This window comes from Fusarium proliferatum (genome assembly GCF_900067095.1).
Source record: "Fusarium proliferatum ET1 genome assembly, contig: FPRO_scaffold008, whole genome shotgun sequence".
In the NCBI taxonomy this organism is placed as follows: Eukaryota; Fungi; Ascomycota; class Sordariomycetes; order Hypocreales; family Nectriaceae; genus Fusarium; species Fusarium proliferatum.
In genome coordinates this window covers 1502428-1517603 of record NW_022194797.1, presented here as the reverse complement: position 1 = coordinate 1517603, position 15176 = coordinate 1502428, and the positions used below count along the sequence as shown (strand labels likewise).

The following is a 15176-nucleotide window of genomic DNA, read 5'->3' as shown; positions in this document are numbered from 1 at the left end:
ATTGAAAGGGCGTAAGCTCAGTAAACGCCATGACCTGATGGAGGCGACCATCTATCATGCTTGATCCGAGTGAAGTTTGTATCTTGTCAGTGTAAATGTCGGTGTATGATCAAGAGCTGCGTATAAAGCATGGCATGGAGAACGCTCTGAGTCACTTCTTCATTCAAAGCTCATCATTCATCTCGTCATAGAACTCAAACGCTTTCAAAAATTTCTTGACCTCAATCGCCTCTCAAAGCCCATCATGGTCTACTACGCTTTCCTCAAATGGGTATGTCTCCAAACTTAATCAGCCATTATGCGACCAGCAGCCTGACATTGCCTTAGCAAACTTCCGAGCCCAATGATCGATACCTTCTTACAGCTCCTGATGCTGAGACCATCGATGAGTGGTAGCGAGAGGCCTCTACCAAGGATCCAGAGCATGTCAAGCGTCTCGGCCCTGATTTCTACTCTTGGGGCAGCGGCGCTCAGGCGTGGGACCTGGCTCCTTCATTCTTGAACAAGATCATATACACCTTGCTGAATGATCGGGATGGTCGTATCATATCCAACTTCGCTCAGCCTCCAAGAGTCAGCGTCTTTAGTTGTGATTCGTAAGTTCCCTCGATGCATTATTCTGAAACTTTTTATGTGATGTACTGTAGCTACTACATTCGGTCCAAGTCTAGCCCAGAGCTTTACTGGCTTGAAAAGGGCGGTTTGATCTATGCGACTAAGCAGGGTCGCACTCCCTTCACCTTCCGGCTGGGCGGAGAGCGTGATAGTGACAGAAACAGGACTGTCATCATCGGCAAGGACTACATCTCCGTCAGCGCAGTTGGAGGATCTACTCAAAAGTATGTCAGCGTCAACGACAATGGCGAGGTCGTCCTGAGTGGACATAGTTGCCGCATGTACTACAATGACTTGAAGAACATGTATCTTGCCCAGGGAGAGATCGACAACCTTGGAAATGCTTCTCTTATGAAGGCTGATGGCTTCGGTGAGGAGTGGGAGCTCGTCAGATAGATGGAAGCTAGGATCTGTTAGCTTCTTCATATTCAATAACCCAAAGTCGGAGAAACAATAAACATTTCGTTTGTAACCGTGTAACATTTACTTTCGACTTCAACCTTGCTATCAATGCTGGCCTCGATTGCTCATCTTTGCGTCCGCAACATGCAGTGATTCGCTGCCCTTCTGTGAGGCGACTGATTGTGAGCGCTAATGCGGTTACTGTACAGTATTAAGCACACAGCCAGTTTCATTGGTTGAGAAGCCCGGCAAGCCCCACTGATCAGCATGTTACTGTACAGTATCGGCAGCTTACGACGCCAGTCAGTATCTCCTTCAAGACTGAGTTGGAGGAATCAGTATATGAATGTCTAACTGAGAATCTTCATTTAACAGATATATGAATACTGCTTTTCCCTTGTAATCCTCGTTGGTGGTGTGATTCCAGCTCATTCATCATCCTTGTTTTGTATCGATCGCTTCACTGTACTACCCCTCCTTGCTTGGTCAAAATGTCCGTCGCCAGATCTGAGCTCAAGTTTCGCGCTCCTCCGTCAATGCAATTGAGTGACGGCTCAGCCAAGTCCAAAACATCTCCCCCAAATCATGTTCATTCTAAAACCACACCTCTGGATCGAGCACGAGCTCGATTCGCGGTGACAGGCAATGCCATTGTGACTGGTGGCGCTGGCGACATCGGATCTGTCGCCTGTCGAGCTCTGCTTGAACACGGACTCCAGGGACTAGCTATCTTTGACCTGCATCCTGATTCTGGGCAAACCACAGTCACCAGTCTTCAAAGTGACTTTCCTGAGGCGAAGATCACATTTACCAAGGTTGATGTGACAGATCCCGAGTCCGTTGAAGCCGCCGTTGCCAACGCGGAGCAAACCATTGGCCCCATTAACATCTGCCTCTGCTTTGCAGGCATCGCCTTTGCTGCGCATGCTTTGGACATCACTCCACAGCAATTCAAGACCATGTTTGATGTCAATACCACAGGCTCATTTCTGGTAGCACAAGCTGTTGCAAAGCGTATCGTAGGCGGAGGAAACGGTGGCTCAATTATCCTGATGGCAAGCATATCTGCGCATATAGTCAACTTTCCTCAGCCTCAAGTCCATTACAACGCGGCAAAGGCAGCCGTCATCTCTATGAAAAGTTCACTTGCCGCAGAGTGGGCGGTACACGGTATACGTGTCAACAGTATCAGCCCTGGGTATATGGACACTATTCTTAATGAGGGAGACGGTTTGGCCGAGCATAGAGCTATTTGGGCAAACAGAACGCCATATGGCCGCATGGGAAACCCGGAGGAACTCACAGGTGCTGTTGTCTTGCTCGCAAGCAAAGCAGGTAGTTACATCACTGGCGCAGATATTCTTGTAGACGGCGGGATCAGTGTCTTCTAGAGACCGTTGAGAAAGTATTGGCAGTACACGCTAGTCCCGATCAGCTCCCAACACGATTCTTATTCCTCTAAATTTTTCAGATGATAAGGACAAGGCGAACCATCTTAATGTACCGGTCATCCTTTGATAATACGCCTGATGATGATCAGTCAAAACTTCCATCGCCTACATTTCGTGAGAACTGCTCTGCAGCATTTCACAAAGACACAATACATAAACACTTTTCATGTAATTCTTATTTTATGTTCATATAAAATATGGCAAAAAGAGACACCAATGGTATTATCCCATGGCTGTACAGTCGCCACGCTCACGAGGCAACTGGACAGTCTGCGGTACTTGTAGTGGCTGGGTTGCTGTACGGTACTTCCCACTTGACAGCATTGGCTCATACCTCTGAGGGTGTAAGGAACTGTACAGTTCATGCATTAGCGTCTCTCCTATTACTCACCAAGACGTCTTCCACTTTCTTGTCCATAGGCACTTTCCACCATCTTTCAGGGGTTTCAGTCAACTATAAATGAGCCCTTTCCTTCTTCTTGTTCTAACCATTCTTAAGGTCACCCTCTATCTTATAGCCTCTGTGCTCTCCACACAGCGGCCATTCACCATGAGTACAGTCACCTGGCTTGAGAAGCTCCAAGAGCAAGGTATAACAGCCTTTCCTCTCCTCTATGGCCATCATGTGTACTGAATTATTTGACAGTTAAGATCGACATTGACTGCATGGATCCAGAAGAGGCGAAGAGATTTCTGCCTTTCAAGCCACATGATCAAACGAGCAATCAGCGCTTGGTCTATGAGCAAATGGTATCTCCTGAGAACCGCGAATTATTCTTAAAAACTGTTAAAAAAGGCAAAGATGAAAGATGGGAGGTAATTCTTGATCGCATGGTAAGTCACTTTATCTATCTCGTAGCCACTTGATCTCATCATCATTTGCAGAGTGCCCTGCTGTGCGCCAGAAACATAGAGAACATTCAGGGACGCGTCTTGCTTCAGATCTCAGCTTTCCACGCATACGACACTACAAAAGTTGTAGCCCAGGCCCGGTCCTATGTATGCGAGTTGGAGAAGCTCGGTATCTCGAAGGATCGGATTTGTATCAAGATTCCGTGCACAGGTCCTGCTCTCAACGCTAGCCCGATTCTACTCAGAGAAGGGATCCGCACGCTGGGAACTTCTCTATTTTCTGTTGCTCAAGCCATTGCTGCCAGTCAGGCACAGACGTTGTCTATTAGTCCCTACTATAACTGTGAGATCCTATCTCGTTTGTGTGGCTCTTTCGATGTACTCACGTCCTCATAGTGCCTTGGTATCATACCGACCGAGAGCAGTGGCCCGATGCTCAAGACCCGGCTCTCGATCATCCTATGTCACCCAGGGTCGTACAAATCCACCAGGTCTACAAGCGACTTCGAGAAGAGACTGGTAAGACGCAACCACTACTCAAACCAGCAAGGTAGGTACCAGAATTCCAGAGGGTGAGACCTTGGCACTGACTTTTCTTGACAGCTTCATATCCGCTCGTGAGGCAATGGCCATGGCTGAGCTCGGCTGTGATCATGCCACTCTTCCTGAAGATATTCTCCTCCGGCTCTCGCAACTGGATGCTGATGTAAACCCGCCACCTGGCAGTGATTCTGGCATGAAGACCGGTGACCCATCACAACGAATTGCCCATCTAGCACAAACTGATCCCCTTGCCGGTTCAAACTGGTCTGGGCTTCCAGCACTTGATATCGACTATCTGGCAGATAACGGGGCCGCACTAACCGAAGCCATCGCTGCCGACACCGTTGCCCAGAGGGGGCTTGACCAAGCTCTGGAGGCATTTAAGGCAAACGAGCTGCAGAGTCGAGATTCAATCGAAGAAGTCTTAAAGCAGTTCTGAAGATCGTTACTTCGTTTTTCCATTCCAACTGATAATAAACTCTCGTTAAATAAATAAAAACTCTATATCTCATTATCTCCTACATTATTCTGGAAAAACAGATGATAAAACATCGCTTCCACTGAGACCACTAACCCAAGCCGAACCCTCATCAACGACTCCCTGAGTCCAGAAACTCTCCATCGAAGGATCATCCAGATACGAATGACTGAGACCCAAAAGATCTGGGAATGGAAAACTAGGCTCGGCCGCTGTATTCAGGCACAAGTTGAAGTTCACTTGTGGTTCCTGGTATGCTGATACAGGCGCAGATCCGGGAGTAGTTTCTAGGCTGCTTTGGATGGTCTCTGGTGTAATATTGACATCTGTTTGCAGGACAGGGGGTGCACAAGAGTTGTCAGGTGAGAAGCCCATTCCGTGTGTTGTCTCATATTGGACTTGGGAGTATTCTTCAGCCCAATTATCTCCAAAGCCTGCAGGGAATGTCCCGAAGACGTGATTCTTTGTTTCAGCTAGTTGGGCCATAGCTGGGGTCAAGAGTTTGGCCTGGGCTTGAGGCATAGATGGTCCCCCAATCTGAGCACGCAGGGCATTTACCTCAGCGACAAGCTGATGGTTCTGATCGACGACTTCTTGCATGTCACTAGCTGCCGCTATTGAGAGTTCGCGCTGTTGTTTCACATGCTCTATGCTCTTGTTTACGATGAGAACCTTTGTAAGCCGTCGAGTATTGGCAAGGTCAGGCAGCAGGCGCGCCAATTCCTAATCGAGCACCACAACAAGGTTACTGGGTGATATCTTGAGATCTTCACTACAGGTGGCCTCACCAGAAAATCTTCTTTTAGTTCACCTCGGCGTTGTTTCTCGATAGCCAGGTTCCTGGCCGTGACATCGGGTGGCAAAGGCCTGGGTCGATTCTTCCGCTTCGGGCGTGAATTCTTGGTGATTCCAGCATTAGACATGGTATGATTTATTTGCAAAGTATTTGGTAATGGGTAAAGATTGCAAACGCGCCGTGGTTTCGAAGTGATTGTGAGCGAAATTGCGAGGGACCTGTCTGACATTACATCACCAAATACGCTATTGACGTGGTGGGAAGGTCGATCTGATCGGCCCGTATCAGCACCGAATGTGACATTTAATTGGCCGAGATAATTACTGAAGGTGCGTCAACTGTACAGTAAACATGTGGCACAGGAGGTCTATGATTAGATGTACTGAGGCTAGGCTACGGGTTGAATAGCATAATTTATGCATCTCTCACAGACTATTCACTAATTTATGGTCGTTTTATCCTTATTGATATTTCGGCTACTTCTCTCAAGACATCGCAGCTTGCCCTCTAATCAATCATCGTCAAGACCAGCAAGGAAATCAGCCGACGGTACAAAGAATGTCGAGCCTGTAACTGCCTTTGAATAGTTGAGAATGCGATCATGCATCCCAGGCGGAACACCGACAAACATGCGCTCGAGCATCTTCTCAATGACCCAAAGTTTCTTCGAGTAACCGATAAAATATGTGCCAAACTCACCCTGGGCCGGAGATCCGAAGGGCATATTATCACGTAGAATATCATGCTCACTTCCTCCCTCGTCTTCAATCGTAGCAAGACTCTTGTGGGACTGCTGTTGCCCTTCGTCCGCATCATCCAGCTCGATGTTATCCAGCTTCGTGCGTCCTATGATGGCTTCTTGCTGTTCCGTCTTGAGAGTCTTCCATTCTTTGAGATCGTGAAGATATTTCTGCACCACGACATAACTGCCTCCCACAGCAGTCGGGTCGTCTTGTGCAGTGATAAGCACCGAGTCCTTCACATCCGGACCGACAGGGTTGGCAGTTCCGTCGACAAACCCAAGGACATCGCGCGTATCAAAATACCTAAAACCGACTGTCTCATCTTCAAGCTTGACGGCATCACCCAGTCTGTCCATGAGTTGTCTCTCGAATTCAAATGCCATATCTCTTCTCTCGGAGCGAATATGAAAGAAGATATCACCTGGCGTTGACACAGCAGTATGCTTTGATCCCTTGAACTCTTTGAAGGGATGTAGCTCGTTAGGCCGAGGGAGTTTGGTCAATCGGTCCCATGCCGAGCTTCCAATGCCAACAGTACATGAGAGATTAGCGGATTGGTGGCGAATTGATATGTTCTTGGTAATGTCTGCAATGCTAGACAACGTTGATCGGATTGTCTTGCTGGCATCCGGGTTGTCTGTTGCCGAGAGAACGAGGAATGTCGCCGACTGCGACAGGGGAGATTCCACCGCCTGAGGGTTCATTTTGAAACCGGATCGAACGGAACTTGACGAGAAGCGTCTTGGCTTACAAAAGGAGGAGTTTGTAACTTTTAGGCAGTGGATTGATGTAATACGTGAGACAGAAGGGCCCAATGGTGCCTGATACGTGATGAAGACGCGACAAGACAGCATAGCTTATCTTGAGAAGCTCAAACAGCGCCTACGATAAACTGCTCACGGATGTCAGCGCCAAATGCGACATTGGCTGGCTCGTATAGCCTCTAAGTGCATATTCAAGGATCACTAGACGACTTTCGCTGACATGAGCTTTGTAAGTCTTCAGTAAATGCAAGATAACTTAAACCTTATTGGAGGTATCGGCGTAATCATGACGCAGAGGGCTTACTTATACTGATTGCGGAATGAGTAATTGGCCAATGATGAGGTTCGCAAAATAATCAACACTGGCGGGGTTGTTCTCACGTTTGCACTTATCGATAAGACTGCCTGTTTGTGGCCTAACAGATAAGTGCTGTTTTAAGCCTTGATAAAGCTGGACCAGTTAGTGTAGAATCACAGCCGCTTTCGCTGTATCATGAACCAGTAGTGTTCTGGGAGCATTCACAATACCATGCCGTGAAGGGGAGGATAATTTGATATTTGCCAGTCCGTTGGCAATTGCGTGCGGGCTTGAGAGATTATAGGTGACAGTAAGCGAGCAATACGCTGAACCAAAGTAGAAATGACAATTCAATCTTGTGATCTCAATGTTCAGAAATGGTTACATGGACTATGAATAAGGTCACGTCAGCTTTTAACGTAAGATAAATTGTTCAACTTAATCATTACCAGTCTTGGAAATTATTTATTAATTGTATTGGATTGCAACTCTGACAATGGATGCTGGCTGTATAATAAATCATTGACCTACCCTGGATATCTAAATCTCTTCACAGCCCGCTCTAGCCTTGTTTGGACCAGAGTGAATTGCTTCTACTGGTAATACCTGTAAGCATAGCATCTGGTTGAATCTTTGAGACAAACTGCTATGTTTCTTCGTTTCTTATTAACAACTCAACAGTTTCGCAGGTGATTACCCACGCCATTCATCGCGGAACTTCACATGTCGCATGAACTACTCTTCAGACCGTAGACCTGGCATCACAACCATACGAGGATATTCACGGCGAAACTTCCCCATGAAAGTTGTTTACCCTGTAAGCGTCGTATAGTGATGAAAATGCCGTGCTACAAGGATCTAGCGAGGTGAGGCGTCGACAGAAATTAATCAATCTGACAAAGCAATAGTCGCAAGCCATGGCCTCGTTAGGAAGGCAGCTGATGTGGCGGTTTCAGAGGAATACGGGAAGTTTAAGATTGCTGGTTCGTGCGCAGAAAAGCCCAGACTCGTCCATTATTTCTGTCATTAGTGCATACGGGCAGCGCTTTGGCAGCCTTTTAGCTTTGGGTCTTCTTTCGTGTGACCCAAGATACGATACGATATGATAAGATAGAATGTCTGAAAATATCTTCAAAGAACCGTCTCTTTGAATGAGTCGCTGCTTGTTTCATCAAAGTCGGTCTGCTTACGCGTAGCCCACTTGGCATTCCCCGCTCGCCAAGTTCTTGCACAGCACAGCGAAGCAAGGCACAGCACACAGTGCAGCATGCAGGATGGAAACAAAGCCACTCGATCAGAGGCCAGAGGGATAAACAATCGTGGCTCGCAGAGGAATCAGTGGATGAGGGAGCTGAAACCTCATTGTTACAGTGAAATTTGACAAGCCACGATCCCAGCTTCCGGTTCCAAGGCTCGGAAATGATCAAATATCAATGCGAGACGAATCGTAGTCATCCAGAATCCTATCGGAAATAAGCCTTCACAGGACCCCTGTGACTACAGGGCAGAATTTCTGAACACGGACCGGCCATGAAATGCACGTCCATCCAAAGCGGATCATCTGGGCAGATGCAACCTCAAGTGCCAGTGCCAGCTTCCGATCATCAGGAACGTTCTTTAGCACCGGCAGACGAGAAATTTCCTTTCGCCGATCACTGCAGTCACTCACTGACCTTCTGTGAGACCTGCGCGAAAAACGTCGGCACACGAGGCGAGGCGTGCATTTGCTATGATCGACCGCCTGGCGTACGGTGAGAAACAAAGGGCGCTTGCAGATGATTGGGCTCTCGTCAGGGAGAAGCGCTGTGGCGTTGTTTCGATGACGGTCTGCACCCGCGAGGTCCGACAAAGAAGACTCAAAACACCGATGGCTGTTTCAACAAAACATGCTCAACAGCTAGAGGGATCCATTGTATGAGGAGTTTGTTGTTCTCGTTGAAACCCCCCCTTTGCTCTTTTGCTGGTCTTGGGCCACGTTCGATGACATTCTACTGCGCGGATAGTGGCATGTATTGCAAGTTTGGCGGAGTGCCAGCCATCGTGGACCAATGATATAGTGCATCTGTCCCTTGCAGTAGCTGCAGTTAGCCTGTTACAGAGGCAGCAAAACAAACGAGTCAAGAAAAAGCTAGCAAACTTTTTTACCTTGACAAAACTCGACCGGTCGTCTCGGCCCCCTTTCTCACTTGCATATGGAAGGAAGGAGAATAATAACGTAAGTAAATGAGTGACTGAGGGGAATTTGTTGGGCTTTGGCAGGGTGTTTTGCATCACTGCCAATTTTCAAGGCTGATTTCGATCAATCTTGAAAAACATCCTGGCCCTGGTCGGCAGACCCCTGTACTCGGGGATCACATTACGAACTTGTAACTTTATTTTATATTGGGAGGCGTCGCCCGTGATTAGAGAAAACCTGGGGGGGATGAGGATAGTCCATGTCTGTGCGACGAGACTGGACGACACCAAATGCCCAGCTGTCTTAGATGCGCTTTGTGCACCTTGACGCTCATCATCATCACAAAGAATGCACTAAAGCGCTGCACGTACCGTTCGTATTCCCCCGTCCCATCCCATCCCCCGCGGTGAAGGGCGAATGGTAGTTTTTGCCGCCCTCGCCTAGTGGCGTCAAAATACCGCGCCGGCATGTTCAGTCCCTGGTCCAAGAACAAGCCCCGGCGGCATGTCATCTCGTCTCGTTGCTGGCTGATTGCCGCGTCAAGGCGAAACACGCAGGCAAGATCTGGGTAAGGATTTAATATTGCAGGACTGTTATGAGGGGTTTCAGTGTGGCATCCCTCCCCACACTCAACCCGAGCTTCCCATCCGGAGACTCGGGTGTCAGCTGCGAGACCTCGTATTGATTGGTTCGGCAAGCTGAGGCCATCAACGGTTTTCTTTTTACCCCTGGTCTAGTCTAGCTAGTTTAGTCCGTTTACCCCTGGATCAAGCAGCCCATCGGAGCATCATCCCTTTGAAACACAGAGCTCCGCTCTTTCAATCAATTCGATGTTGTTCGTTGTCCAGGGCCCAAGGCCCAGGCTTGCACATCGAATTTCGTTTTTCACATGGCACCACACCAACTGTCGGGATCATTGACATGTCTCATCCAATGGGATCATCACACTGGCTGATTGCTGTACAACTATATTATAACCTTGATTCCCGTCCCCCCATCTCCTGTTTCTTTTCCTCTCCAGACTCATTCAGTCTTGTCACTCATTCCTTTAACAGGCAAACCACTCATTCATCCTTGAAGGATCATTCTACATTCTTTCACTCCTTAACACCTTCTTTTTAAAGCAACTCGAACAATTTTTACAGCCCAGTCCCGGTGACGTTAACCAACAACAACAACAACAACAAAACTCTCAATCAAGATGCATTTCTCAAGCTTCATCGTTTCCATGGTGGCCGCTGGCGCCATGGCCGCTCCCCACGGCAGCTGGGGCAACTCCAACAAGCACTACAAGGTCGTTACCGAGTATGAGTACGTCACTCACTACGTGACCGCTGGAGGCAACGCTCCCCAGGCCACCTACGCTCCCGAGCAGCCCGCCGCCCCCGTCCAGGAGGAGCAGCCCGCTCCCGTCGTCGTCGTCAAGAAGCCCAAGCAGAACCCTGCTCCCCAGCCCACCTACGTCGCTGCCCCCGAGCCCGAGGAGGAGGAGCCCGTCACCACTCAGGAGGAAGCCCCTGCTGCCACTCAGCCCAGCTCCGACTCTGGCTCCGGATCTTCCAACCTCGACGCTGATCAGCAGAAGGCTCTCGACCTCCACAACGAGGCCCGCAAGGCTGTCGGTAACGAGCCTCTCTCTTGGGACGACTCTCTTGCCTCCGGTGCCCAGGAGTGGGCCGACCACCTTGCTCAGCTCGGCAGCCTCCAGCACTCTGGGGGTGACGATGGCGAGAATCTCTACATGGGCAGCGGCTCCAACCCCTACGCTTCTGCTGTTGAGGCTTTCCTGAGCGAGAAGAGCCAGTACAACGGCGAGGCCATCTCCGGCTCCAACTACATGTCCTTCGGCCACTACACCCAGTGCGTCTGGAAGACCACCACCAAGGTCGGTATGGCCGTCGCCAAGGACAGCTCCGGTGCCTCTTGGGTTGTCGCCCGTTACCAGAAGCCCGGTAACATGTAAGTTCCCATAACGCTCTGCCATTGATGTAACACTCACTAATCATGATACAGGATCGGTGACAAGCCTTACTAAATGTCAATACCGTTATGGACGGATGCTTTAGGGTCGGGATAGCTGGCAGCGATCTTTTGATGTATCTTTTTCACTTCAAGTTATGAGAGCGACTCACCAGGGCTATGAACTCACATTTCACTTCTTGAATAAACCATTCGCGTTTTCTTATGCGGATTATTTGGTTTACTGACAATATGTATATACTTGTCTCACGCAATCACGACCTTTGCATTCACGTTCATGATAAACTTTGTCTCCGCCGATGCTTCTTGGTGATGTGTTGAGTGAATGAATGAAGGAGTATTGATGTTCCACGAAAGAGCACGGGGACATTTGCTGTAACAGCGACGTAAAGTAGTGCTTGTGCAATACTGTAACATGAGCCTTATCAGCCGACACTTATGTATGGCAGGTACAAGTGCGATGTAGGATCATTGGCCTTCATTTCACAATTTTCTTACAGTGAAGGAGTCTCAAGTATCATTTCAAAAACTCATAACAATATTCGTTCTTCCAGTCCATATAACTCATGAATCATGTCACAATCCCACAGTGCTTGGTTCCCAGTATCGTCTTGAAAATTGTCCCCATGGAAGGTTCGTCCCAGTCTGTTCAACGCCAGCTTTGGTCAACAGCACCAGAAAAGCAGAAGTTCTACAAGATTCCGGCATAATAAACCATCATTTCAGACACAAAATGATACTAATCTGAGTTCTCGTTCTACTTTCTCCAAGTTCCGCGACTGCCATTCGTCATCCGAGGCAAGCACGAATTTCAAACGACGACATAGCATCTCCCGCCTTGATGCGTCACTAAACACTAAACACTAAACACTAAACAAGGCACAGACTCACTGGCCGATCGATGCCTTCTTATGGAAAATTGATTTGCGCTGACCAGCCTCGAAAACCAATACCCTATGACAGTTACTTCTTTGGACAACCTTGTCACCATGAATCAGCCTTCAATACGTCGGCGGATAACATCAAACAGTGTCACAGCGAGATGGAACGAATCGTCATCAAATCATGGCATAATCATTAAAACTTTTTGGGCATCTACCCTTTATGTCTATCTGAGGTGTGCCTTCTAGAACGGTATACAAACCCGCGTCTATCCCTAGCCCACGATCCCAAAGTCATTCATTAACCGATCATCATCATCGCTTCGCTGTAATTTTCCCTGCCCAGAACAAGTAGATAGGTAACGCCGCCGATATCCCTCAGTTGACATACTTGGGGATGGTCTCCATCACACCATCCTTGGTGATGAGCTCCATGGCCTTGGTCACCTCGTCCAGGAAGCGCTGGTCGCCTCGCAAATCGTCACCGAACAGCTCTCGGACGCTGAGAATAGAGCGGGGATCCTTGCCGCCCTCCTTGGCCAGAGCTTGAAGCTTCTCGCGCATAGGATCGTCAACCTCGAAGGTGTTGCCCTTGTCATCGACTCCGTTGATGTAGATGAACCAGCCAGCAGCGACGAAACACAAGCGGCGGAAGGGGCCAGTAACCCAAATGTTCTCGGCGATGGAGGGCATGATGAACTGGGGGATCTTGCCGGATGCGTTGAGAGCGACACGGGGAATCTGATCCATGATGGTGGGGTTGGAGAATCGCTCCATGAGGGTGTTGCAGTACTGATCGATGTCGACGCCTGGAATCTCGGGGAGAAGAGGCTTGACCTCCTCCTGCATCATCTGCCAGACGAATTTGCGGTAGATGGGGTGCTCCATAACCTCGTGAACGTACTTGAAGCCAGCAAGCTGTCCGGGGTAAGCCATGGCGGAGTGACTCGCGTTGAGGAGACGGAGCTTGTGCTTCTCGAACTGCTCGACGTCGTGCACGTCATGGACAACCTGGACACCGACCTTCTCGAATGGAGGGCGGCCATCCGCGAACTTGTCCTCAACGACCCACTGCATGAAAGGCTCAGTGACAACGGGCCAAGCATCCTCGATACCGAAGTTCTCAGCGAGCGACTTGATGTCGTTCTCAGAGGTGCTGGGGGTGATGCGATCAACCATGGCGTTGGGGAAAGCACCCTCCTCGTCGATCCACTTGGCAAGCTCAGGGTTGCGGAGCTTGGCGAAAGATGTGAGCATATTGCGGGTGATGGTTCCATTCTTCTGCATGTTATCGCATGACAGGACGGTGAAGGGCTTGCGGCCCTCAGCGTGACGTCTGGCCAGAGCGGCGTAGAGGAAGCCGAAAGTGCTAATGGGGGCGTTGTCGTTCTCGGGCTTGAGATCGTGCTGAATGTCGGGGTGGTCGTCCTTCAATTGATGGGTGTTCTCGTTGTAGTAGTAGCCACTCTCAGTAATAGTGAGAGAAACAATGTGTGTATCGGGATGAGCCATCTTTGCGATGACGGCCTCACGGTCATCGGGGGCGAAAATGAAGGAGTTGATGCTGCCGACGACGTCGGCGAAGCTGCCCTTTGCAGAGCGCTCAATGACTGTGTAGAGGTGGTCTTGGGCGTTGAGGACATCGCGCATGGCGGCATCGTTGGGTCGCAGGCCGATACCGCAGATGGCCCAATCGCGCTCACCGTGCTTCTCGAGCAGATTGTCTACGTAGACGGCCAAATGGGCTCTGTGGAAACCACCGACTCCGACGTGGACAATGCCCTCCTTGAGGGACTTGCGGTCGTAGGAGGGGACCTTGACCTTCTGGTCTCCCTGCTGTGACGCAATAGCGGAGAGGTTGCTGCTGTTGAGCTTTAGGCGTTGTGTCATTTTGGCGGTTGTGATTGTGATTGTGTGTGAAGGAGGAATGAGAGGGAGGAAGATGCGAATGAAGAGGGTATCAAGGTGTGAGGTGATGGTATGAAGAGGAGAGGGTGAATGTGAAGAGGAGGAGAGGGAGATAAAGTTTTGTTGTTATGAGGAATGAGGTCACCGCTCAAATGCAGAAGCTGACCGCCGGGTTTTGTGGTTTCTTCGATAAAAAGATAAGGAGAGGCCGGAATAAATTCGGGCAGCGAAAACTCGAACGTTCCCCCGTGTTCGGTGGACTCTTTGCTCAATCGATTTTGTCCTTTTCTTTTTTTCTGGCGGTGGTGGCTAAAAACTTAGTGGAGTGGGAGCCGTGGATCCGCGGTGAGACCGGCTTTGTTTTGTTGGTGAGGTCAAAGGGCCCCAAGATTATGGGGCCTGTGACGTTAAAGAGCCCCATAGTTTAGCTTTTATCAGCTTATCACATCCACGCTTGATTCAATCCCGAATCTTGCTGCCTGTCATGTCAATTCTTTAGTGGCGAATGATGAAAGAGATTTTCATCATGTTTTCTTTGTTTCGAATTCTGCCCTGATATTGCAACCTCACTGTGCAGCTCTGCACTGCGCTGACACTGCAGACGCCGCAGAATCTGATCAGCACTGTACACGCCGTCATCGGCAGAAAGCCTTGCATCATTGCTGCTTATCAAGACCTCCTATCGTGGAGCGATATCTAAAGCTACAGTGGGTACCTTTCAAACAAGCTCAGGGCTCAGGCCACCTACACCTTGAAGGTCAAGCCAAGGATCGTGGGGTTGAGTTAAGTTCTTTGGGGTAGAGTAAAAAAGTCGACATGTCCAGGTGACTACTTGATCCATGTCACCATGAGCCTCATGGCCGCGGCTCTCAACGCGATAGGTCCCATGACCTGCACTTCCCCCAATCCCGTCCCCTAATGCATGCCGTTGAGCTGAAGAAGCAGGGGTAAGCTGAGGTCCCTGAACCTCAATGAGCGGTCAACTCAGGTACCGTCCCTGTAGGCAGCAGCATAACCAATGCTAGCGCGCGGGATGAAAAGAGCCTCTAGAGAACAGACTTTGTCTCCCCACGGAATGGACAAGATAAAAAAACACTATATTTGGGGGAACCAACACTAATGGAATTGACAGCCAATTAATTCTGGTCCAATTGGTCACTTTCTTACTCCGAACTTCGGATCAGGGTTTTATGCAGTCCGCGCGTCCTCACCTGGATACCGAGGTGAGGTGAGGTGAGGTGAGGTGAGAGGTCAGATCATAACTGAACAACTCACCGTAGCGACAGCGC

The 15176-nt window shown here is 49.3% G+C and overlaps 7 protein-coding genes across 7 annotated transcripts; 4 read left to right on the top strand and 3 right to left on the bottom strand.

Annotated features, from left to right (window-relative positions):
- Window positions 1-244: 244 nt before the first annotated feature.
- FPRO_14278 (uncharacterized protein) lies at window positions 245-1011 on the top strand (the record flags this gene model as incomplete). Its single annotated transcript, XM_031219285.1, has 3 exons — window positions 245-271; window positions 397-596; window positions 648-1011. 3 exons carry the CDS (start codon window positions 245-247, stop codon window positions 1009-1011), a joined length of 591 nt encoding a protein of 196 aa, XP_031085059.1.
- Window positions 1012-1508: 497 nt separating this feature from the next.
- Window positions 1509-2408, top strand: FPRO_14277 (uncharacterized protein; the record flags this gene model as incomplete). Its single annotated transcript, XM_031219284.1, has 1 exon — window positions 1509-2408. The coding sequence occupies one exon, from the start codon at window positions 1509-1511 to the stop codon at window positions 2406-2408; it is 900 nt and encodes a 299-aa protein (XP_031085058.1).
- Window positions 2409-3018: 610 nt separating this feature from the next.
- Window positions 3019-4302, top strand: FPRO_14276 (uncharacterized protein; the record flags this gene model as incomplete). Its single annotated transcript, XM_031219283.1, has 5 exons — window positions 3019-3058; window positions 3115-3302; window positions 3354-3663; window positions 3717-3870; window positions 3924-4302. 5 exons carry the CDS (start codon window positions 3019-3021, stop codon window positions 4300-4302), a joined length of 1071 nt encoding a protein of 356 aa, XP_031085057.1.
- An 84-nt stretch (window positions 4303-4386) lies between these two features.
- Window positions 4387-5264, bottom strand: FPRO_14275 (uncharacterized protein; the record flags this gene model as incomplete). The annotated part of the gene is made up of 2 exons (XM_031219282.1): window positions 4387-5064; window positions 5130-5264. 2 exons carry the CDS (start codon window positions 5262-5264, stop codon window positions 4387-4389), a joined length of 813 nt encoding a protein of 270 aa, XP_031085056.1.
- A 384-nt stretch (window positions 5265-5648) lies between these two features.
- On the bottom strand, window positions 5649-6584 carry FPRO_14274 (putative iron-dependent peroxidase; the record flags this gene model as incomplete). The annotated part of the gene is made up of 1 exon (XM_031219280.1): window positions 5649-6584. The coding sequence occupies one exon, from the start codon at window positions 6582-6584 to the stop codon at window positions 5649-5651; it is 936 nt and encodes a 311-aa protein (XP_031085055.1).
- A 3735-nt stretch (window positions 6585-10319) lies between these two features.
- On the top strand, window positions 10320-11153 carry FPRO_14273 (related to the plant PR-1 class of pathogen related proteins; the record flags this gene model as incomplete). The annotated part of the gene is made up of 2 exons (XM_031219279.1): window positions 10320-11077; window positions 11132-11153. The coding sequence occupies 2 exons, from the start codon at window positions 10320-10322 to the stop codon at window positions 11151-11153; spliced, it is 780 nt and encodes a 259-aa protein (XP_031085054.1).
- Window positions 11154-12357: 1204 nt separating this feature from the next.
- FPRO_14272 (uncharacterized protein) lies at window positions 12358-13869 on the bottom strand (the record flags this gene model as incomplete). The annotated part of the gene is made up of 1 exon (XM_031219278.1): window positions 12358-13869. One exon carries the CDS (start codon window positions 13867-13869, stop codon window positions 12358-12360), a length of 1512 nt encoding a protein of 503 aa, XP_031085053.1.
- Between the last annotated feature and the right edge of the window lie 1307 nt (window positions 13870-15176).